This window comes from Papio anubis, chromosome 1, assembly GCF_008728515.1.
Source record: "Papio anubis isolate 15944 chromosome 1, Panubis1.0, whole genome shotgun sequence".
Classification (NCBI taxonomy): Eukaryota; Metazoa; Chordata; class Mammalia; order Primates; family Cercopithecidae; genus Papio; species Papio anubis.
In genome coordinates this window covers 191,207,632-191,231,801 of record NC_044976.1, presented here as the reverse complement: position 1 = coordinate 191,231,801, position 24,170 = coordinate 191,207,632, and the positions used below count along the sequence as shown (strand labels likewise).

General features: G+C 33.8%; 1 protein-coding gene across 6 annotated transcripts in view; it reads right to left on the bottom strand.

The window, feature by feature from the left end:
- KIFAP3 (kinesin associated protein 3) overlaps positions 1 to 24,170 on the bottom strand; it is a 155,107-nt gene that overhangs the window by 16,241 nt on the left and 114,696 nt on the right. For all 6 annotated transcript variants that reach the window (XM_009193718.2, XM_009193698.2, XM_009193723.4 and 3 more), the window contains one exon: positions 17,644 to 17,743. In XM_009193718.2, the coding sequence (XP_009191982.1) occupies positions 17,644 to 17,743 (100 nt within the window). The remainder of the gene's footprint in view (positions 1 to 17,643; positions 17,744 to 24,170) is intronic.

Sequence of the window (24,170 nt, the reverse complement as noted above, 5' to 3'; positions counted from 1 at the left end):
GAAGATACTAAAGGTCTGTGTTTTTGTACCAGAAGTAAGTTAATGAATGACACACTCCAAATATCATGCTCTTCATAAAATATAAGGAGGGAAAGTATTATTTAAGATAAAGTGGCATTCTTTTCTAAATATCATTAATTCTGTTTCCTCTAAAATTAAGAATTCAGAAATGTTTAAGATGTTTATTCTACTGGAAATATTTCCAATAGACAAACATTATTTATTCTATTTACAGTAGAAGAAACATCTTAAACATCTGAGTTCTCCTTAATTTTTAGAGAAATATATATATATCAAGATATTGGAATAACATACAAGTGGGCAGAAACAGATGAAAGACCATTGATGTCCAGATACTGACAACATAGTATTACTTTTATAAGCCTGATAATACTATTACCCTTAAATATTTTCAAAACAGAAAGCTGAAAGAATAATAAATAGAATGCTTTAACTCATCTCAAAAAATTATACTTTTAACCCTGAACTATATAAGCCTCTTAAAGAGAAAGAGATTATTTCTTACTGACCTCTATATCCCTAGACCTCATCCAAGTGCTTGTCAACTAAAAAGGTTATAAATAAAGGAAATTTTAAGTGTTAAAAGCAAACATTAAGTGATTCTATATTTTATCCTATATTTTGTGTTTTATAAAGTTAATTTCACCTGTCATCACAGAAACTTTAAGTAAAATTATAAATATCTTTTGGAAATAACAGCAATAACAACAAAAAAATCCCAACAGCATATATACTATTTTTATGATTTATTGACTACTAACAGATCATTAGTTATAACCTGGTAGTAAGAAAGAAACACAAACAAGGAAACTCTATTCATTTTAAGTATGGAGTAGTATTTGTTGCTATAGAACTTAAGCTATTGCACTATGAAAACTAATACAGATTTTTAAAATATTCTGATTATCCTCTAAAAATACAACCAACTAAAGATACAACTTTAAGACACAGTCTAAAGATACAACTTTAAGATCCTCTAAAGATACAACCAACTTTAATATCCTCTAAAGTCATAACCATCCTCTAAAATTACACTATCCTCTAAAGATACAGCCGTAAAAATTCTTAAAACAAATACTTCTTGACGTTTAAACATTGAGCCATTTCTCCAGGTACAACAAAACTGAAAAAAAAATTTTTACAGCAAATCAGCAATGAAATTGACTATAACTGAAATTACGTGACTTCCAAGCATGTATTCTACTGATCTTTCTCCATGAAAAATGTAACTCCAAGAAAATAATTATTTTGCAATTCTAGTCAGTTGGTTATTGCTATTTTTTTTTTTTTTTTTTTTGAGACGGAGTCTCGCTGTGTCTCCCAGGCTGGAGTGCAGTGGCCTGATCTCGGCTCACTGCAAGCTCCGCCTCCCGGGTTCAGGCCATTCTCCCGCCTCAGCCTCCCAAGTAGCTGAGACTACAGGCGCCCGCCACCACGCCCGGCTAGTTTTTTTTTTTTTTTTGTATTTTTAGTAGAGACGGGGTTTCACCATGTTAGCCAGGATAGTCTCGATCTCCTGACCTCGTGATCCACCCGCCTCGGCCTCCCAAAGTGCTGGGATTACAGGCTTGAGCCACCGCGCCCGGCCGGTTATTGCTATTGTTAATGAGAAATTGAACACTAATCATATTATTTCTTCCTCCATTATGGTGAACCTATAATGTTTCTTTAGGCTAAAGTAAATGGACTAGAAATATGATTTTACACACTCGTAATATGGGACATTATAAGAGTTATTTTTGAAAATAAAAGAAAATTTTTCTGATAGAGATTGTGCTTATATTCAGTATAGATGGGTACTTCTCGGTATATTTAATTAGACTTGTAGTAGTATAATACAAGTACACTAAGAATCACTTAACTGGATCTTAATTATGAAGGCAACCATCTTCATTTGTGTAAAATATGCCTATTTAAAGTCTGTTTTTATCTTACCTAGGTTAATAAAAAATTTTCCCATATAGCATAGGCTCCTATCAACAATTTTATAATACAAAGCATATGATACTGTAAGCAGGATATATAATACACATCTACTTGATTATATATTTAATAGATGATATGCATTGTACATTTGAAAGGATACTGAAATAGTAAAAATTAAAATTAAGAAATTATAAAAAAGTTCACACTGAAAATAAAACAGCATGGGAAATGGAGTAAGACATCTATGTCTGAATACTGGCTCTGACCTTTATAACTTTTATTAAACAAACGTCTATTAAGAACCTAGTGTGTGCCAGTAGATACAACTTGGAAAAAGACAGTCAAAGTTCTTGCCCATCTAGAGACTGTATTCTTGTGGTAGGAGGGAGAATAAACAAGTGAACAAAAATTAAACTACTAGGTTAGATGAGGGAGAAGCAGCTTCTTTGATAATTCTCTTAGGAAAAGACTCTCTGAAGAAGTAATATTTGAACTGAGATTTGAAAGGTAAGAAGAAGCCAGTTATTTAAAAAGTTGAAAGACTATTCAAGTTAAGCGCAAAGGTGATGAAGTGAGAAAGAACTTGGTGAATGTCTGGGGAAGAGAAGGGGGTCCAGAGTGGGTAGAATTAACAAGCAATTATAACTGGAACATTTGATGAGGCTGGAGATGTAGATAAGTGTCGAATAATGCAGGACTTTATAGAACATGGTAAGAAATTTGTATTTTATTACAGGAGTATGGGGAGCCACTGAAGGCAGGTGAGAGATGTGGTATGACATACTTGAAAATGATCATGATGGCTACTGTGGAAAAAATGAAGCAGAAGGGAAGTGTAAAAGCAGGAATATTAGGCTATTGAATGGTTCAGGTGGCAGATGATGGTGGCATGGAATAGGATACTAACAGTGAAAATGGAAATAAATAGCCAAATTTCAGACCTATTCTAGAAATGAAATGAAAACAATAGGACATGCAGATGGTTTGCAGTGGAGAGAGAGGCTACTGATGAAGAAAAGGGAGATAATAAGGAAGATTCCAAAGTTTAAAGCTTGAACTACTGGGTGGATGGTGGTGACATATACTAAGATGAGAAGATTATGGGAGGAACCTGTTTATATGTGAGAAATCAAAAGCTAAGTTTGATAATTTTACGAAACATTCAATTGGATAGCATAAGGAATAAGGATGGTGCTCAAAGGACAAGTCTAAGCTAAAAATATAAGTTTACAAATGGTACTTAAAGCCATCGATCTGGATGTAATCCTAGGTGTGGTGGGTGCAGTTAGAAAAGAGGGTCCCCCCAAATAGGGTATGGATAGAGAACAGGGATATAGCCCTGAAGTAACCAGCATTTAAATATGGAAAACAGAATGAATAGCCAGCAAAGAACACTGGGAAGGAATGACAAAGGGCTTGGGAGGAAAATCAGAAAAATGGGGTATCTATCTTGAGAGCTGAAAGAAGAGAGTTTCAAAAAGCAGGGGCCTGGTCAACTGTGTCAAAACCAGCTGAGAGGTAAAGATGAGAATGGTCCATTAGATTTGGCAATATGATGACTACTGGTGATTCTGACAAGACTGGGTAAGTTGAACAGCACATGCAAGTCTTTTGAGAAGTTATGGATAAAGGGAATTGAGAAACAGGCAGTGGTTGGAGTATGATGTGGGGCCAAAGAGTTTAACTTTGTAGATTCTGATTTATGTTTATGCTGATTTATGATTTATGTATATCTGATTGTGTACGCTGACAGGAATTATCCAGTAGAGGGGAAAAGAGTGATGACAAAAAAAAGTCCTTGAAAAGACAAGAATGGGGTCTAGAATAAAAATGGGTTGACTGGATTTTGAAAAAACTTCCTTCATTGTAACAGAAGAAAGGTGGGCAAACCGTAATAGTTTATTGATTGAGTGGTGGCAAGATAACCTTGGGCAAGTTGCTTTAAACCTACACGCTTCAGTTTTCTTAATAATAGTGTCTCCCTTCTTCAGCTGTTGTGAAGAGTAAATTAGATAAGGGATGTAATAAATAGCAATTCATACACTGCCTGGCACTCACTAATTTCAATAATTGCCATCATCATTATTGGTCCATCTATCTCATATTGTACATAGATCTGAAACCATTTAGAGTATCAGCCCACAACCTTTTTGGCACCAGGTACTGGTTGTGTGGAAGAATTTTTCCATAGATGGGGGAGGACAGACAATTTTAGGATGAAACTGTTCTACCTCAGATCATCAAGCATTAGTTAGATCCTCATAAGGAGCACGCAACCTAGATCCCTCGCATGCAGAGTTCACAACAGGGTTTGTGCTCCTGTGAGAATCTAAGGCTGCTGCTGATGTGTCAGGAGGTGGAGCTTAGGCAGTAAGGTTTGCTGGCCTGCTGCTCACCTCCTGCTGTGTGGCCCAGTTCCCAACAGGCCATGGACAGGTACTGGCCCGGGAGTTGGGGACCTCTGATTTAGAGAATACCATTTAAAATAACACAATTAGAATAAAGATTGTGTATGTCACTGAAGTCTGCATTGTTTCTACTCCTTTCTAGCAGTTTCATTTAAAACTTTACTGGGTTGTTCATGTCCCCAAAACACATTCTTTTGAGCAGTTGCACTTGTTTAAGATTTGTGTGTGTGTATGTGTGTGTTTTAAAGAACAACAAAAACTGAAGAAAACTATCTTCATGCAGAAACTTTCTGTGGACTTTCAAGGTTAGAATTTTGGGCAGATTTAAAGTTGCAAAGAAACAAAGAAGCAAACCATAGAACAGGCCCTCAGATAAAGTCTAAAATTCTGTTTTCACCTTCATCTTTTTTTCACATGCAAACTATTATGTTACAATTTAAGTAGACATAGGTCTATTTGAAAACAATTCTAAGAATATAAGCTACATTTTGAAAGTTCAACATTCCAGCATTGTACCTAATACCTTTTGAAAATACCCTGTGAGTGCTGCACTCTCTTTCCTTTAAAATGTTCAAACCACTCCTCTTACCCTCCTCTTGTATTGGGGTAACTAACAACAGGCACTTCCCCAAAAGTGGATCCTCTTTTTATCAGGAGATCTGACTTTACTGTCCCCAATTCAAAAATAGTCTTCTGAGTTCTCAATACACTTTTAGTTACTGCTTTTACAATAGTCATCTAAATCAATACATGAGTATTACGTATTTTTGATCTATCTCAACATTTTTATTTTTATGAGGATGGGAATAATTTTTTCTGTGAAATTAGATGGCTAAAACAGTAACTGTGACTTCAGTCTTCTGGGAAAATATAAGCTGATTTCCTTTTTAAATTTATTTTATAAAATTTCATATTTCTATATGTAAATTTGACCAAATATAAAGATATAATAAAATGTATTTATTCAATGACTGTCACCCAAGATGGCCCCCTGAGGGTGAATTTCTTGACAAAGAAGTTGCTAACTTCCAGTTGCCAACCACAAAAACAAAGCAGTAGAAAAGATAAGAGGTGTAAGTAAAAATTATATTTAACCTGTATTAACTGAATCAGATTATTAATGTCTCAATTGAAAGATTTCATTGTAACAAAAAAGAAAATAAATATTCTTCATGCACTTTACTATGAGAATGCACATATTAATGTATAAAATTCAGCTTGCTTAAATGTGATTTTGAAATTCCAATTGATTTATTTAACATATTCATAATATTTCCTTTATGTATGTAAGGACCCATTTGATAAGATGGTTTAGTGTATGTTAACAACAACGTTATTTTTACTCTAAGAAGAGCTCTTATAAAGCGGAACTTCAATTTTTTGAAATCCTTGAAATTCCCTTAAATTTCCTTAAGTACTGTGGTGTCTTCTCTATAACGAAAACCGGAAAAATAATGTTATGACTCATTAAATAAACCCAGTAAGTACAAACTTATGTTGAAACTAAACATACAAAATAACGAAATAACAAACCATTTTATTTTATTTGAGAAAAAAGAAAAAAAGCCTTGGTCTTTTAAAAGGATTGAAATAGACTCAATTTATGGAGTCTTGGAATCTTCACGGTAGTGCAGACGAACTTCCACTTGCCCTCCCCTGCCCCACCTCCTGCACACCTTCTCCTCTTAGTTTATTCGCATTTTAAATCTTTCTTCCAAGTTTGGCCTGCAACCACTTGACTGGATAAAGTAGGTCACTTGAAAAGGAAGAAAGCCCAATAAAATAAATTGCAAAGACAACAAGATTAAACTGATTGCGCTGTTTTCATACATTGTAGCTGAAATTCTGCAAATATGCAGTTGGCTGTGGTTTGGCATTCAACAGCATGTGATCAGTAAGAAGGAGGAAATTTTATTCTCATTAACTGCTGCAGATTTACTGCAGTGAAAAAGGGCTATGTAACTCGAGATGTGACAGTACAGAAAGATCAAAGCCATGGACTGGAAACTAAATAAACCCTCTGGCTACTTCCTGCAAGGAAAATTCACTTTGGCAATGTAAAACAGAGCCCAGTTAAAAACTACTCTCAGTTTTATGAGCTGTCACAGCAGTTCAAGTGGTTTGGACTGGCTGAGTTTATAACATTATATTTCCTTGTTTTTGTCTTAGATACTTCTGTAAGCGGTTTTAAAGACGCCCCCCACTCCTTTAAAAAATACAACAACAAAAAACTAATTTCTTTTGGTTGAAACCAAGAAGGTAACCACTAAACTTATTAACGCAGGTAGGTCTTCATTTGCACATTCCTTTCTCATTTAAAACAGCTTAATACTTTATTCTTAGATTTATTTGGTAATATAAATTTACTTAATAATTCATCTACGATCTGTACAATTCCTATTCAGAATAAGTGCAAATCAGTTTACAGAGCCCATATGGCTCATATCATAGGAGTAAACTATTTGTAATAGCACATCTGTAAGGACTATGGGCAATATGGAGATTATGGGAATTAATATTACATTTAAAATTACATTTGAAAACGGTTGGCCCTAGGTTTTAGCTGTTTCTTAAAAAACAAATACCTTAGAAAAAATACCTAGTTTAATATTTCTAATATAAGAAATCTAACAACTGTTCATAAATAGTTAAATTACATTGTTAAATCAATGAAGACAAAAATAGGCTAGATTAAATCTACCTTAAATTAGAAAATATCCTTGAGTTAAGGAGTAAGCTCAATATCATTACATTCATATTTAAAGGAAATAAAAGATGACATGCTGTATTTCTCTCCCTTATTTTTTTGGAGGGGGTAGTGATGCTTATTAACCAATTATACACAATTTTGTTATTCTCATTATAATATGAAGGAGTAAGCCTTTATGATGGTAATTTGCATTATATTCCCTTAAAAATCATTTTTGTTTTTTAAAATAAGAGCATTTCCTAGGACAAATATGTCATAAGAGCAGTCATCTTTGCTTAAAGACTTTCTTCCTTTCCATTTAAATTTACAACTAATTTCTACCTGTAAAGCCAACAATGCAATTAATACATGTGAAAAGTATATGACCTTTAACACTAGACAATCACTTTTAAATGGTAATGATATAATTAACTTGCCACATACAACTGGATTAGCTTCTGTGTCATCTTTTCTTGTAGAAAGCTACACCATAATTGATATGTTAACATTTTCAAAGGTTCCAGTCATATTCAGGTTACGTTTTTTTAAATTTATAGACTCAATTACGCTGAATTTCTTCTACTAAGTGAAAGTCCTAGTGTCACAGGATCCTTGGGGTGTTGCTTTGCCACCCAGATACCATTGTGGCTGGGCAGTACCTTCTCCCTGAGCATTGTTTGCGGCCGCTGGGCTCGTTCTGTCCACTCGGCCAGGTAGGATGTGCTCAGCTTGCGCTACCAACCTGCATCCCACACCAGTCACGGGTTAGCCAGGTGTGGAGCGGCAAGGGGTATGTGGGTAAGCGAATGCAGGGCCTGGTCACCACACACAGCAGGCATGCTGGCTGACTGGCTGCTACGGCAGGGTGGGCAGCTCCAGGCACTGGTACAGGTGCTGGCTCCGTGCAAGGCTGCAGATGGACCAGATGTACTGCACCCAGCTTCTGCTCTGAGCAACTGCGTCTGGATGAGGGGAACACAGAGGCGCCCAGAAGCCTAGAGAAACCGGGAACCACAGAGCCCCACAGAGGGTGTCACAGCCCTGGCTCAGGAGCACCTAGGTCTGGGCTCTTGGAAGAGCCACAGCTCTTCTCTCCTTCTCGTTTCCCGCAACATGGCGAGTGGGGGGGATGTGTTTCAGCCCCATTTGTTACAGCTCTTTGAGTCCTGCCATTCAGGTCCCAAGTTCTTGTTTCACATCCAGGAAGAATGAGGTAAGTGGACAACTGGAGGGTAAGCAAAGGGGAAGAGGAGCTCCATTGAGTGACAGAACAGCTCTCAGGAGACCCAAAGTTGTAGCTCCTTTCTGCAGGCGGCCTGATGAGTGTCCAGCCCTCAGCAGAGAAGAGATCTGCAGTGGGTAGCTCCTTAGAGCAAGCAGGAAATCCCCACATCTGTACGAGTCTGGCTGAGCCTGGGGTTTTTATAGGCTCAGAAGGGAGGAAGTGCATGCTGATTTGTTCATGGCTGGCCATAGACACGGCCAGAAAAAGTACAAGTTCTCACTTTGGGTGGAAGACTCCACCTGGAACCGGCAGCCTGGTCCCCAGGCTCAGGCCATCCCTGACTAGAAGGTAGGGTTTCACTGGGGACTCACCCCTTCCCCAGGAGCCTGCCTCTTGCCATCAACATGCCATCCACTGCGCCCAGGCAGCCCATACTGAGCCACCTTCAGCACCCCCTGGCCTCCCTCCCTGAGCTTGTAGGTGCCCAAAGCTTCAGAGGGGGCTGGGGCAGTGCGGGGCAGGGCGGGGGAGTGGTGCTAGTGTGTCAGGGCTGCTCCAAGTGCAGGCACACCCAGCCAGATCATGACAGTGCCTGGGCTTGGCTTCAACTTTGCTGCAAAACTGGAGTAGGTGCCGGCAGCAGGGAGAGGCCAAGGAGCGGAAGCAGGCACTTCCGAAACTGCAGGGGCAGGGGGCCTTCCCCAGGCTCCCAGGAGCACTGGGATGACCTGGTCTCAAGCTGTAGCTGGGTGGGTGCAGCTGCACCCAGGAGCGCAGGGGGCAGGGCTCCTGCCTCTTCCCAGCCTCACAGCTGTGTAGCTCGCAGTGTCAGCTGTGCCTCCCCAACTGCAGCTGGCATCCCTGCAGCAGCTGCTCCAGATGGGCCACTGCCGCCATCACTAATAAAGTGACAATACATTTGGTTTTATTTGGGAGCATCTTTGGGCTTTCTATACAGCTAACGTGCATGCCTTCAAAATTTTTGCTCAGATTAGCAGATTTAAATTGAACACTAACTTGAAGAGGGTAGTTCTGTCACCAACTTCTCTTGTTTCTAAATTTCCAAAAGAAAGCTAATCACTTGAAATATTTTTTCAACTCAGGATTATAATTTCTCTAGGATAAAACATCTTCCCAAGTTTCCAGGATTCTAAGCCTTGATTTATGGCTCATATGTCTATATTTCAGTTACGTTTACAATTTACTAATGCCGATGTGTGATAATCTAATAAAATCTGCCCTTAAAGGTTATAGGCCCAATTTACTAATAAAACCTAATCCAATTCTCCTTGGGAAATACAAATCATTAGTGTCCAAGTAGCAGAATGAATTTCCTTGCCTTTCCAATACTAGAAAGAAGTTGTCTCTCTAAGAAGTCTAAACAAATAAGAGAAATCAGACTAATATACAACAAGCCTATGAGGATTCATTTATGAGCATTTTAAAAAGAATACTATCACGTATGCAAAAATTTAAACTGCTTAATTAGCTGAATAAATGATTTTTAAAGAGACATTTACCCTTCTAGACTGAGAATATCCCACTTATTTCATTCCCATTTTTTATACAACTGGAATTAATCTGTAGAGAATTTAGTGAACTATTTAAGATAATTTAAAGGTAGTGAACTAATTACTCAATGTGTTAATAAACCCTTAGCAGCTCACTTCCAAGCAAATCTGAATCACCGATTTGCAGTAAACCATGTCAAATGTATTAAATCAAACTAAGTAAACAGTATGTCGTGTTGCACAACAAAACCTACATATCTTACTCTGAATTTTAATAACATTTATTTCAAACTTTCTAAAGTACAGTTCACTGATAAGACTAATATATCTGCTTGTCATCTGGAGGCAATAATGATGTAATAGTAAGAGGGTTGACTCTTACCAAGCTTAAAGGCTTCACTATTAGCTACCTGGTTTTAGGCTATTTCTTAAAAATCTCTGAACTTTAATTTTCACATTGTGAAAATGGGGACAATATTACTCTTTGCCCTATAACCTCACACACTTTTTGATGATCAAATAAGATACATGAAGATTTAAATGCAAGATAAATGTAAGTTATTAGTCTTCATATACTTAAGAGTAAAAAGGCTTAAACATTTTATTATTTGAATCTTTTAGAAGGCTCCTAAGGTATTCCACCTTCTTAATTAAAAAAGTAATTGGGACAGCTGCTATGAAAGTATACAGAAAGAAAAAAGGGATTTCATGTAAAGATTATGTGAGATCAAGACTCTTGTAGTATAAAAATTTTTTATTTGCTTTTTTTCTCATTAATTAGAACTATGCTGTGACGTAACTATTGCACTCTTGTTCTCCTGTTTTTACCATCCCACAAGTTTAAGAGTAAAATGACCACTTCATTATCTTAGGAATAATTTTGCTTGTCATATAATACTATTTCTTATGGTTTTACTCGAAAAATTTTACTGTACACTTCTGCTTCATTAATACTGAAGAAGGTGGAAATAACTTAAAATTATTTCTATTGGCTTTACCTACCTATGTCATTTATTACTTGGCTTGAAATAGATGCTTACATATATTGAAAATAATGTCATTTGGAAAACTGAATACAATTATTACAAAAATTTGCACAGATCTGAGTATTTTTAGATCAAATCATATACCATGCCTGAATCAGAGCAACTTTTAAAAGTAAACAGGACACTGTATTATTATCCAGCCCTACTGTTGCTATAAAGAGGTTCTACTGAGTATGTTTAAATCATGACTTAAAATTCTATTTACATTGAGAAGCAACTCTTGCAAATATCCCAACCTAAATCCAGTTAAGAACAATTAGGGACCTACACAAATGTGCATGTCAAGAACAAAGTGTAAATAAAACATATGACAGTGCCTTGCCTTTAATGACTTTTTGTTCTTTTTAATACTATGTTTCATAATAGACTCATCTTAAAATGTTTACATATTAAGAATAAGTAAACAAATCTGTTATGATGTTTTAACACATGAAAATCAATATAAATAGATTGAGCAAATATTCTTAACCATACTGTCTACTATCAGTTACTAGAATTACAGATGTGGCAGTGATGTATCCAATTTTATGCTATCAAAACATCATATGTGAATAAAATTTTTATAAAAAACATTTTTAATAAGGAAGAGGAAAATTAAAAATTCACTGTGGTAAATCCTTTAAAAAGTCAAGAAGTTTATGAAAGGTGAATATTTATTGCTAAATGTATCTATTTTGACTTATGTTGACATTCACATATAAAGTTTACTTACAGTACCAGTGTAATAATATAATCTAATATGTAGACAAAAATCTCATGGCACAAAAATAATGTTGTAAAAATGTTTATTTCACTACCCTCAATTATCAATTTTCTTTGACACACAATAAATTATCAGTCTTTATTTTTATCTCTGATTATTTCATAAGGACAAATTCTTAGAAATAAAGTTATAGAATAAAAGGAAGTAAACGATTTAAGGTTTTTGTTCTTTATCATCTTGCCTTTCATAAAGGTTTTATTAACTTAAATCCTACAAGAGGTGTTTAGGAGTACCGTTTTGCTCTGATGTGTGGGTGTTAGCATTAGAAATTATTTGGCAATTGATAGGTGAAAATGTTATCTGTCTGCTTTATTTTGTAACCACCATGTCTAGAAAAATCGCTAAGTCAGTTTTTTGAAAGGCTTCATGAAGCAAGTTTTCTGCTGAGAAAAAGTAATAAGAAATTCATAAATAATAGAAAAACTATGATCATCTTTGGTAAAAAAAAAAAAGTAATAACACACTAAATGAAGCAGTATTTTAGTCAATGATTACTTTAAAAAGATTTTATAGGTTTTTAGCAATTAGGTTAGTTCTTACAATGCTGAACAAATGGCTGGTGTCAATATCTATCAAAGAATGTGCTTCTGAGAGGTTCTTTTCACTTTTTTGATCCTTCCATCTAATTGCTATGCTATGGCCACAGTAAGGAAGATCATTAGAACTTAAGTTATTAGAACAAATGAGTTTGGGTTATTAATTAAAAATTGATAAACGACTTATCAAAGAAGGAATTTTGCAGGCATATTTACTTTCCTCTCAATATAAAAGAATTTTTTGCTTGGTCAAATTAAGGGCTGTAAAATAGACAACTTAGTTTCTCTTTTGAATAACTGCTTTGAAACAAACTCATAATATATAGTTCTAGGAATATGTAGTTCTGTAAACACTGCACAATGCCTTTTAGACAGAGAATATGTAATTTTGAGGTTGCTTTCTCAAGGGAAAAAACAGTAAACTAAATAGCTGAGTATAATTAAGGCAGCCTTACAGCTAAACAAATAAGTCTAATTTTTTTATATGTCGAATTCTAGAATTAAAAAATCATACATTTAAAAATTTGGGTAAACACAGCGCGAGACTCCGTCTCAAAAAAAAAAAAAAAAAGATTATTTCTTACATTTTAAAGAAATAATTTGTTAGTTCTCCTCAGTATGATTTTTTAAAGTACAACAAATATTCAACTGTGATTTAATATTTGAAAAAAAAAAGAGACCAAAATAGAAGGCATATGTATATGTAATATAAAATACATATAATGCACAAAAAAGTTAATACTAAAGTACCCTAAGAAAAGAAAAAGAGGCAGGCTATAACATATACATAGAAAATGAAAGTGTAAGAGTCAGATGGCTCAGATAATGCACACATCTAGTTTGTCTTTGACACCATTGAAATGGTCAGTAAATGACATCACTGTGCCAACCACAAAGAAGAACTCCAGGCTCTCTGAAAAATATTTTTCAAAGCCCCAAGGAAACCTAAGCAGTCTGCAATTTTTTTTCCAGTTTATGAAAATTGGATTCCTATAAAAGAAAAATGAACCATTTTTACTGCAACAAAAACTGATTTGTAAAAGCTGGAAGCAGTTTAAAAATACCCTTAACATGCGGTTCTTGTTAGTCTTGAAAAGTAAAAGTTATAATAAAAAAATGGTCCAAAAGTATGGTGCAGATACATGGTATACATAACTGGAAAAAAAGCTAGTCTTGCTCCTATTATTTTTAATTAGCTTCAAAAGCAAGTTCCACTTTACTTTCTAATACCAGTTCAGATTTTGGGAGGGGAAGATTTACATCTGATGCTCTGGGATTGGCAACTCCATAGCTAATGCCTTAGAGCCCTAATGCATTTTGCATTAGCTCTAAATGTTGGGAAATCCTGGCGCCAAGAGGTTCAAACTGATAGTGACACATGTCTAAAACCCAGGATTCACAGACCAATTGCCAATATCTATTTTATCAAACATCCAGTCTTCTTATAGAACGAGATAGATAAGTTTAACTGTTTTCACTGTTGCCTATTAAACTGCCTTGCTATCTTACAAAAATGCAGATATTCAGATTAAGAAGGACCCCCGATGTGGATTTTAAGAAAAACACCAATTTGAACTATTTAAATTCTTCTCTAAATCTGGCTTAGTTTCTCAGATTTTAATACATTCATCCCATTACTGAACATTGTCATTTTATGAAGAAATAATTTTTCTTTAAACAATTAAAAAAACCCTTGTATCATACAAATTAGCAATTTATTATTTATTACATGAATCCACTCAAACTGAAATATTAAGAAAACAGAGAATGAAAAGCCATGAGAACTGGCTGAAGAGTATGCCACTTGGCACTGTCATATTGTTTCATGTTTTATCCCACATATTGTTATACTCAAATCATTACAAACAATGGTAATGATAAAAGTTCACTTTTTATACATTTATCAAGTATTATTCTTTCTCCAGATAACTTGACAGTGCTTATTTATCAAAGACATATGAAGAAGAAACAGGGAAAGAATTTATAAATCGTCTGGACCATTTCCCTGATTTAAAGGAAAAACACCCAACAACTCCAAATAGATAACATTTCCTCTTTTTAAGATACTTAGAGAATCAGCTTTTTCAATATGTAAAGATCAATTAAGCTATTATTCTATCACAGGTAACACAAATTCTTCATGTTGTCCATTAAGTCTGCTTATTCTCATCTTTACAGTAGAGATGAAGAATAGGAGTTCAACAACTTCTCTTTAATTAACTTGCATTTCTTGAAAAAGATTCCTATTTTGCTTAAAATCAGTTAAAATGAAAAATTTCAAAAATATTTTTGAATGACTATTATTTAATGAGATTTAAATTCACCTATAGGATATCAGGAGCTGAAATGTAGCCATAGTTTAAAATTTCACATTATGCAGCAAAATTATCATATTGAAATATGTGAATAATTATGTAAAGATTTAAAATACTTAAATCCTTGAATTGAAAAAATGCCACACTTTCAGATCCATGGTTACTGTTACAAAAGAGCTTAGAGGTCCTATTAAAAGGAGAATCTTAACCAACCACAAATGATTGAATAAAAGCAAAAAAGCAAATGATTCCAAAGTAAGTCAGTAAAATAGAGTAAGAAAAAGAAAACTATGAATCTTTGGCTATATTGTGTAATCCGTCTGTGGCTCTGCTGATAGAGTTTAGGGTCCCTTCTCGTTTGTTCTATTACGTACCACAAAATTTGAGGAAATTCATTGTGAATTATTTGTTCTAAATATGAAAAAAGTGATATAGTTAAATGTGATTTAAGGCCTTAACAATTACAAAAGACAAGAGATGAAAGTCTTAACTTTCTCAGGGAAAGTTCTTTCTAAAGGGCAAACAATTCTCAAATGAAAATAATTATAAAAATTGTATCATTCTTTTGATTTGAAAAATAGTCTATAGTAAGTTTTATTAACTAATCTTTTAAGTCAACATTACTGGGCTGTGTCTTTTGTAAAGTAAAAGAAGCTACTTAAGCATTTTTACTTTTAAAAAGAAAGTAAAGGTACAAAGGTAAAAGGATTTTCCCAAAGTCATTAAAAAAAATCTTATTAACAGAATGGAGGAATAAAATCCTGAAATCTTTGGACCCAGTACATAACTTGTAGAATACATTTATCTCTCTCAAAACTTTTATTATTTTATAAAGTAAGCATTTTCGAATACTGGAAATTAGAGATTTTGCTGAATTGGGCAAAAAAGGATTGTTTTCTATATTTTAGTGAAAATGTTTAGTTTTTAAAAAGTCACATAATTAAATAAAAAAATAAAGGCAAGTCTTTCTCAAATAAGTAATGCATGATTTATAGCAGTTGGTTTTTTTTAGATTCACAGTATCTGCAGGAGATACAAAAATAATGTTTTGCTAAAAGTAAAACATAAATGGCAGAATAATCTTATAAATGCTATAAGCAAAATTTTTCAATATAAATATTAAGATCACATATCTAAATCATTTCTCCTTTCCCAATTATGTTTCAGAAAACATTTGTACAGTAAATTGTCACCTGATACAGTATTTATAATGATTAAACAGAGCCTCTATTCAAATAATTATAGCTAATAAAGCCAGAAGCATCAAAAGTAATCAAAAGCCATATGCTTTCTAGTATTTAACCAAGTTTAGCTTTTATTTCCTAAGGCAAGGTGTTTCTTACTATGACAGTCTAGTACACAGATGAAACAATTTTTAAAGGGCTACTATTTAAACTACACTACAGAACACTGAACTACACATAAGGTTATTATATTTCATGTAATACTGCTATGATTTTCCACCATGCTTTTAAACTTTGGGTCATGACCATCAGCAAGTTGTAAAATCAATTTAGTGGGTTGCAATTTGCATTTAAAACGGGAAATGGAATATAATAAAATATCATTGTGTATTACAGGTAGAGTACCACTTTAAGCAATTTTTGTTTTACACATATATACAGGTAGATACATGTATGTAAAACATTTACATATATGTATAGGTAGATACATGTATGTAAACAAATATGTATGTATGCATTAAATTCCAATATGAAAGGTATTTCTTTTAATGTGGGTTGTGATCAAAAGAGCTTAAAAATCACTACACTATGTTTTGTTTCCTCCAAATGAGACAGCATGTTATACTGGAAAGAACATAAACTTTGGTGACATATATACCTGAGTTCAAATTTTTGCCCCATCATCCTACTTGTGTGAATTGGTCAGTTAACCTTGAATTTTTAGAGCTGTGATTTCTTCATCAGTAAAACAGATATAATAATACTTGTTTTAAAATGTTGCTGTGCAAGTTAAAATAAATGAGTATTTGTAAAACAGATTATATACAATGGATAATCGATAATGGTTGAAATTATAATTTAGTATTAGATTAAAATAGCATTACAAGTGATCATTAAGAGTTATCACACATTGGTTGCAACTGTATTGTTCATTTAAAAAAATACATGAACATATCTTACATATAGAAAATAGCTTATCCTAATGAAAAGTAGAATTTCAGAAGAAAAAATAATTTAATAATTTAATGAAAAAATTAATAGGCTTAAGGGAAAATAACACTGTATCTGTTCACTGGACTAGCTTAATGTGAAATGTCAACTGTCAGCCTTAATTAAAATATTACACCTCTAGGAATGGTATGAAGAGGAAAATATTATTTATACTTTCTGGCAAGATTTTTAAAATCTGTTATATCATTATGTAATAAAGCTGGATATATGCTGTGGGGAACTTTATTATAATTGCAAAACAATACTGGCCTGATTTCTTTTTTCTCTTAAATATTTTATGCAAATGCCATCTAGGGAGGAAAAGTCTTCAATTTAATAAAAGCACCAACTTTTTAAAAACAGCTATATCTTTGGTAATTGTTAAAATACATGTCTTGTGTTCTCATTTTATATTTTAATGGCTTTGGAAAACACTCAGAAACAATCTGCATTCGTTAATTAGGCAAAAGTATTGTTTGTGTCAACAGACAATCTATATTTTCCAACTTGAAGAGCATGTTTTGTTTTAGATCTGTGATCTCCCTTTTCTTTTTGAGACGGAGTCTCGCTCTGTCGCCCAGGCTGGAGTGCAGTGGTGCCATCTCAGCTCACTGCAAGCTCCGCCTCCTGGGTTCACGCCATTCTCCTGCCTCAGCCTCCCCGAGCAGCTGGGACTACAGGCGCCCGCCACCATGCCCGGCTAATTTTTTGTACTTTTAGTAGAGACGAGGTTTCACCGTGTTGGCCAGGAAAGTCTCGATTTCCTGACCTCGTGATCCGCCCGTCTTGGTCTCCCAAAGTGCTGGGATTACAGGCGTGAGCCACTGCGTCTGGCCTTGTGATCTCCGTTTTTTAAATACAGAAAATGTGACTTCGTAAGTTACTTTAAAATCAAACAAACAAGTCCTTGAAAAGATTGAGGGTTTTTTCCCCTCTTAATGAAAAAGAAGAGAAATGGAGAGCGAAGAGAATTTTAGCTTTCCAAAAGCAACAGATCCCACACATTAGATTTTTCTTGTAAAACTTTACCTGCCAGGAAATGAATGCTGCCCAACAACATCTCCATTTTGAAGGTGGTAATCATTGAAGAAATCGGGACTTATGGCTCCTTCAGAGGCAATTAATCCATCTAGAAAGAAAAAAAATGGTAACCAGTAAAACACATGTGAAGGAAAAACCAGTCTATCAAGCAATACAATAAGAAAATAACTTGTATATTTAATCTATAAAGAAAAACGTTAGCATGACATGTTCTCTCCGGGAGTGTGAACAGATGACCACATGTACCTTAAGTACTGGTTCACAATAATGCAGCACAATAACTGAACATTCATTGAGCATCTACTGTGTATTTGGTACTATACGATTACAGAGAGGAATTAGTCTCTGCCTTCAAGCAGGCTTATGGTCTTCTGTGGAGAAGAAAGACAGAAAAAGATAAGGAAGGGAAACAAGGTGGGGAGAGACAGTAAGGATGGTTCAGGCTAAGGAAACAGAACAAATATGGGCAAGGAGGTATTAAATAGTTTGGTATTGGTAAAAGGTAATACTTTATTGTATTTCACAGCTTTATTAGTGTAGCATGATTAGGGAATCAGATATACCAAATAAGTGAATTTCTAAATAAGCAATACTTGACAGTTTAAGTGCCAAACATTAAAATACACGCACAAACTTACATTAGAAATCTTCATATAGTTTATACTCCTTATATTCTTAAAAGGATATACTATACATAAATATTTCTTGATTATTCAATATTCATTATAAATACTAAATATTGTACAGTCCCTAGGGTTAAGAGATATATTTGATTACCTATGCTAAATAGCTCTATACTAGTATGCTTTTTGAGTTATTTTTCTTTGCTTATAAAATGCTTCTTTCCCTAAATTTAAGTATTTGTTAAGACATTTTCCTGATTATAGTTATGCTACTTTCTCATTTGTTCCAATCTAAGAATCTAGATAACCTATTTTTGATAGAATTATGAGTAAGTTAAGAATAAAAAGAATCTGAGGAAAAAAAAGATTTAAGTGATGGCTGCAGAGTTGTTCAATGCATAGAACAAACACGTTAGTATATTGCTTTTGTAATAACTATTTGGATAGCTTTGAGGCCTTTCAAAGTTTCCTTTTCTGAAAGTATGCTGGGCTGTTGAGTGGCCTGCAGATAAATGTTAGCTAGGTCATACCCACCACATTGTTTATACATTTGGCACACAGTATAGGCAAATTATTCAATCACCAAATTTTATACTTAGCACATGCATAATACTGTGCTAGGTCCTGTGGGAAATATATAATTTTACAATACATAACCTCTGTTTTTAAGAATTTTAGTTTAAGTGAAATATAAGACAAACACTTAAGATGCAATTAAAAATGTAATTTATAATAAATGATATACAGAAGGAATGGATATAAGTACCAAATGAGTGTGGAGGCAGTAAAAGCTATAGAGGGGTCAGAAAATTCTACTTGGGAGGAGAGGAGGCAGAAGTGTAACAGATTTGAGTCTGGAAAGGCAGGTAAGAGTTAAATGATGAAATCTGTTTAGGAGTAAGGGTCTTAAAAATTGAGTGAATGGTAAAACTAAGTAATAGAGTTGGCAAACGAATTAAGTGGGGTAATTTGTATTTCCATAAGACTGCCATACTACTCATTTGATATATATATATCCATTTGTTATACATCATATATTAATGACATATTATTTAATTGTCAAATTGTTAATGGATGCCTTTGGTATTTGTCCTATTACTTTACTAACTTTAAAATACGAGATTGCTTGAGTTTCTACTGAAAGTGTCAGTAATATTTAATCCAGTTTTTATGTGCACTAGAAGTTAAAGTTTCTATAAATCAAAAAGACCAGCTAAACACTAAAGTCATAAAAAAATGAAATCATGGAAAATGACAAGACACCACAGACTGACAGTAAAGCAACGTAAAAAAAAAATCAATTTTATATGGATTCTCGCCATACAAAAATTTGTGATTCTATATGGTAAACTTTTTAAAAATGTCTAGGACTTTGTGAAAGTGCATAAAACTAACAAGGTTAAGAACACAAAAATCAACAAGTTCCTCTGTTAAATTAAAACCAAAGAATTGAGAATCAGAGTTTAAGAAACCTGCCAATTTTAGAGGAACAAAGCTAAGTAAAATGCCAAAATAAATTATATGCCACACGTGGAAAATACACACAGAGATATTTGGCATGCTAATTAAAATAAAATAATTTAACACTAAGAAATATTTCAGATATAAATAAAGACAAATGAAAAGATACACGAATTATGTAAAAAGCTATATACTTATAAAGTATGACATAGTGAAGTGATCCAGGTTAGGCAGAAATTAAGTAAAAATCTGACCAAATTCTCAACATCTTATTTTTGATTCAGAATGCCTATTGTCTTCAAAGGGAACAATGAGTAGCAAAAGGATAAACAGAATACAGGGCACTAGAAAATGGGCAATCATCAAATAGAGATCAAATTAAAAATTTTGTACTTTAAAGATTCAGCCAGAAATTTTATAAACCCAGAATACAACTAGTCCAATAATATAATAAGTCTACTCTTATGTGAATAAAAAGAGTAAATTTATACTTCTGAAGTTTTTTTTTTTTTTTGACACAGACAGGGTCTTGCTCTGTTGCACAGGTTGGAGTGCAGTGGTACAATCATAGCTCACTGCAGCCTCAAACATCCAGCTAATTTTTAAAATTTGTTTTAGAGACCGGGTATTGCCCAGGCTGGTCTTGAACTTCTGGCCTCAAGAGATCCCTTTTGCCTCAGCCTCCCAAAGTGCTGGGAGTATAGGTGTGAGCTACAGTGCCCAACTTCATTTTTAATTTTCCTAGGACACTGTGGTTGATTCAGAAAGCTGCAGCTTCTACAGTGCCCTTTAAGGCTTGACAAAAGTTAGGCAGCTCTGACATGTGAGTAATCTTTCTTTACTAGAATGAGGTATAAAGATTCCATTAAAGCCTCTCATCTCAAGCATCTCAACTTCTTTGAAAATATCTATGTTTTCTTAACATTGTTCCACCAAAATTAATTCCTTTAGGGAAATATTAAAAAATAATCACAGCTTCTTATTTATTCTCCAAATAAATCTAGGAGTGTCTTAAATTCCTACTCTAAACTTGTTGTTTCAAAGATACTAACAAGGAACTAAAGTATTTCATGTAACATTTAAATGACCAGAGAACAAACAGGAAACACAGATGATATACACCATAACCCTCTAAGCTATAGAGTATTATACACATTTACATTACTCAATTATATAAAACCTTTTAGACCACAGTTATAAAGTACACCTTTCTGAGATGCCCCAAGTAAGATGATAAAGAGTTATGAACAAAACAGAGCATATATTAGAAGAGTGATGAAACCAAAGCAAATTTGTTGTCAACACAGGTAATTTATCAACCTTCTGATTTCTGAAAGCCAGTTTTAAAAAACTGGCTTATAAACATTGTGAATTAAAAAAAATACAAAAACTCAATATCTTCTTATGTATTATCTTGTATATCATATATTCTTACTGAAATACAGTTCTTTTTTTTTTTTTTTAACTCTTTTTCTTTTTCTTTTTCTTTTGGAGATGTTTTGTTTCCAGGCTGGTAGGTAGTGGCGCGATCTTGCCGCACTGCAACCTCTGCCTCCTGGGTTTAAGCGATTCTCCTGTCTCAGCCTCCCGAGTAGCTGGGATTACAGACGTGTGCTACCACATCTGGCTAATTTTTGTATTTTCAGTAGAGCCGGGGTTTCACCATGTTGGCTAGGCTGGTCTTGAACTCCTGACCTCAAGTGATCCACTTGCCTCGGCCACCCAAAGTGCTGGGTTTACAAGCATGAGCCACCATGCCTGGCCAACTTTTTTGTTAAAGAGACAGGGTCTTGCTATTAATAATTGGCCCAGGTTGGAGTGCAGTGGCTGTTCACAGGCATGATCTCACTACTGGTCATCCTGGGAGTTTTGACTTAATCCTTGTTGGATCTGGGCCAGATCACCCTTCCTTAGGCAATCTGGTAGTCTCCAACTCCCAGGAGGTCACCATAATGATGCTGAACTTAGTGGGGACACATGATTGGCATAGCTCATTACAATCCAGAGTTCTTAAGACTCAAGTAATCCCCTCACCTCAGCCTTCTGAGTAGGTGGGACTACAGGCACATGCCACTATGCCTGGGTAATTTCTTTTTCTTTTCCTTTTTTTGGTAGAGATGAAGTCTCATTACATTGACCAGGCTAGTCTTGAACTCCTGGCCTCAAGCAACCCTCCTGCCTTGGCCTCCCAAAGTGCTGGCATTAGAGCTGTGAGCCACCATGCCCGACCTCTTTTTATTTCTTAAAGTCAAATGAAAATATAATATTGGGCACAGTAATATATATAATATTGGACATATAATAATATATAATATCAAAATTATATTTTTATTATATAAAATATAATATATGATATTGGGCACAATAATATAAAATTCATATCATATGAACTAAAGGTGAAATTGTGACTGTATGGGAGAAAATAGATGTCAATAGTATAGAATATGAGAAAAAGAAATAAGTAAAATGATAAATCTTATTAATAATTTATTTGACTATACTTTACAAGACACATCACAGAAATACACAGGTAAATGAAAACTATGGTTTTTACAATATTCCTGAGATAGAACAAACCATTTTCAGCTTCATATTCCAGTAATATATTCACATACTAAGAGTAAGATTCACTACAATTAATGAAGAACAATTAAAAAATAAAAAGTCATTTAGACATATGTCGTAGCAATACGGCTTTATAAATGACAAAATATTTCCTCTATGGGTAAAAGTACTAAAGCAAACAGCTTCATTTTCATGATAGCAAAGGACATTAATTAGTGACTACAATCACAATAATTTTAGACTAAGGAAAAAGTACTGTAACTAAAGGAGATGCTAGTTTTGTATTTCACATGATAATACTAAGATTTTTTTTTAAAGCATGGGAGAATCATTCATTAAATAGTCTAAAAATACAGAGTGATGCTAATGACTAGAAAATAGCAGATGCCATTTCATTTTAAAGTAAAAGATGAGACCCAGGGAATTACGAGCCACTCAGTTTAACCTCTGTGACTGAAAAGCCGCTAAAGCTGTTCTTATCAGAAACAGCCTAAATTTTCAGGGAGACCCAGAGGCTTAGAAACATGGCTCAAGCATTCAAACAAATCTGCAGTAGTACACATTTATCTGATGTTTTTTGATGATACAATCATACACAATAAAGGAAAGGAGGCTGATACTATCTAGATTTCCATGAGACACATCAAGAAATGCTACAGAGATTCATTTAGCCCATGGACTATCCATGGAAAATGATGTATGTAAAATAATTACTAAACTAAAAAAAATTGCTTGCTATAAGAAATTTAGTTTTAGACTCACAGCATGTAATTTCTACTGCCAAATGTCTATCATATCAGGCTACAGATTAAAAAAAAACTAAATGTTTCTAAGTTTTGGTATATGAAAATATACATAACTGTTTTCTCACAAAAGCATAACTTATACATTTTAAAGTATCAGAAAAATATTTAGGATTTTCACTTTAAGAGGTTAATTTAATTTTGGAAATGTGGTATAACTTTTTAGAAATCTGTTCTGAAATTTTAATTGTATTAAAACAACAGTGATGAATACTGAGGTGGTTAATAGCTTTATCTGGTTTTGGAAACTGGTAATTGATTCATTATGAAAGGTAGCTATCAACCTTCAAAGCAAGAAACTTGATTCCAAGAATATTCTGATTTCTATTAACAAAAAAGTTCGTATCATATATATTTTACATCATCTTACTTCATGAATACTCAATATGTAAGTAACAGCTGTTTGCCATTACTGAACTAAGAAATTCTGTTTGGTTGAAATTAATGATCTACTCCATCTGGTTTGAAACACAAAGCAACATTTCATAACTACTGTAAAGTTCAGTTAGGAAGAAATCTATTTGATTTTCAGAGTAAAGCATAAGTTTTCCATGATTTAAATATCTATACCAAATACAAAAATAATACATAATATCTATGGAAAATTTGCACAATACACAATTAAGAAAACACATGAATGAAAATGTGAGTGATATTATTAATGTGAGTACAGTGATCAGATGTAATAGTAATTTACATGATCATCCAATCATTGATCAAATTGTTCAGATAAAATGAGATAATACACAAAATATTTAGACAACATATATTGAGAACACTAAATGCATGGTAGAAATACATGGTAAAAAAAAGTGAGTCAGTAATTCAGATATAATCACTTTAATGATTTTTATCTTGAACTTGCTAGAGATCTTAATTATTATAGAAATCCTTTCCTTCTTCTCAATTAAATGACTTCAATGAAGTAATATTAATGTTGGCAACAGTACAAAATAGTGAAAGCTAGAATACGCAAAAACTTACCAATCTTTGTGTCAAACTCATCTTTGGAAAAAGGTAGTAATGCAGAATCAAAAGGTTATAATACATGTAAGATTTACGT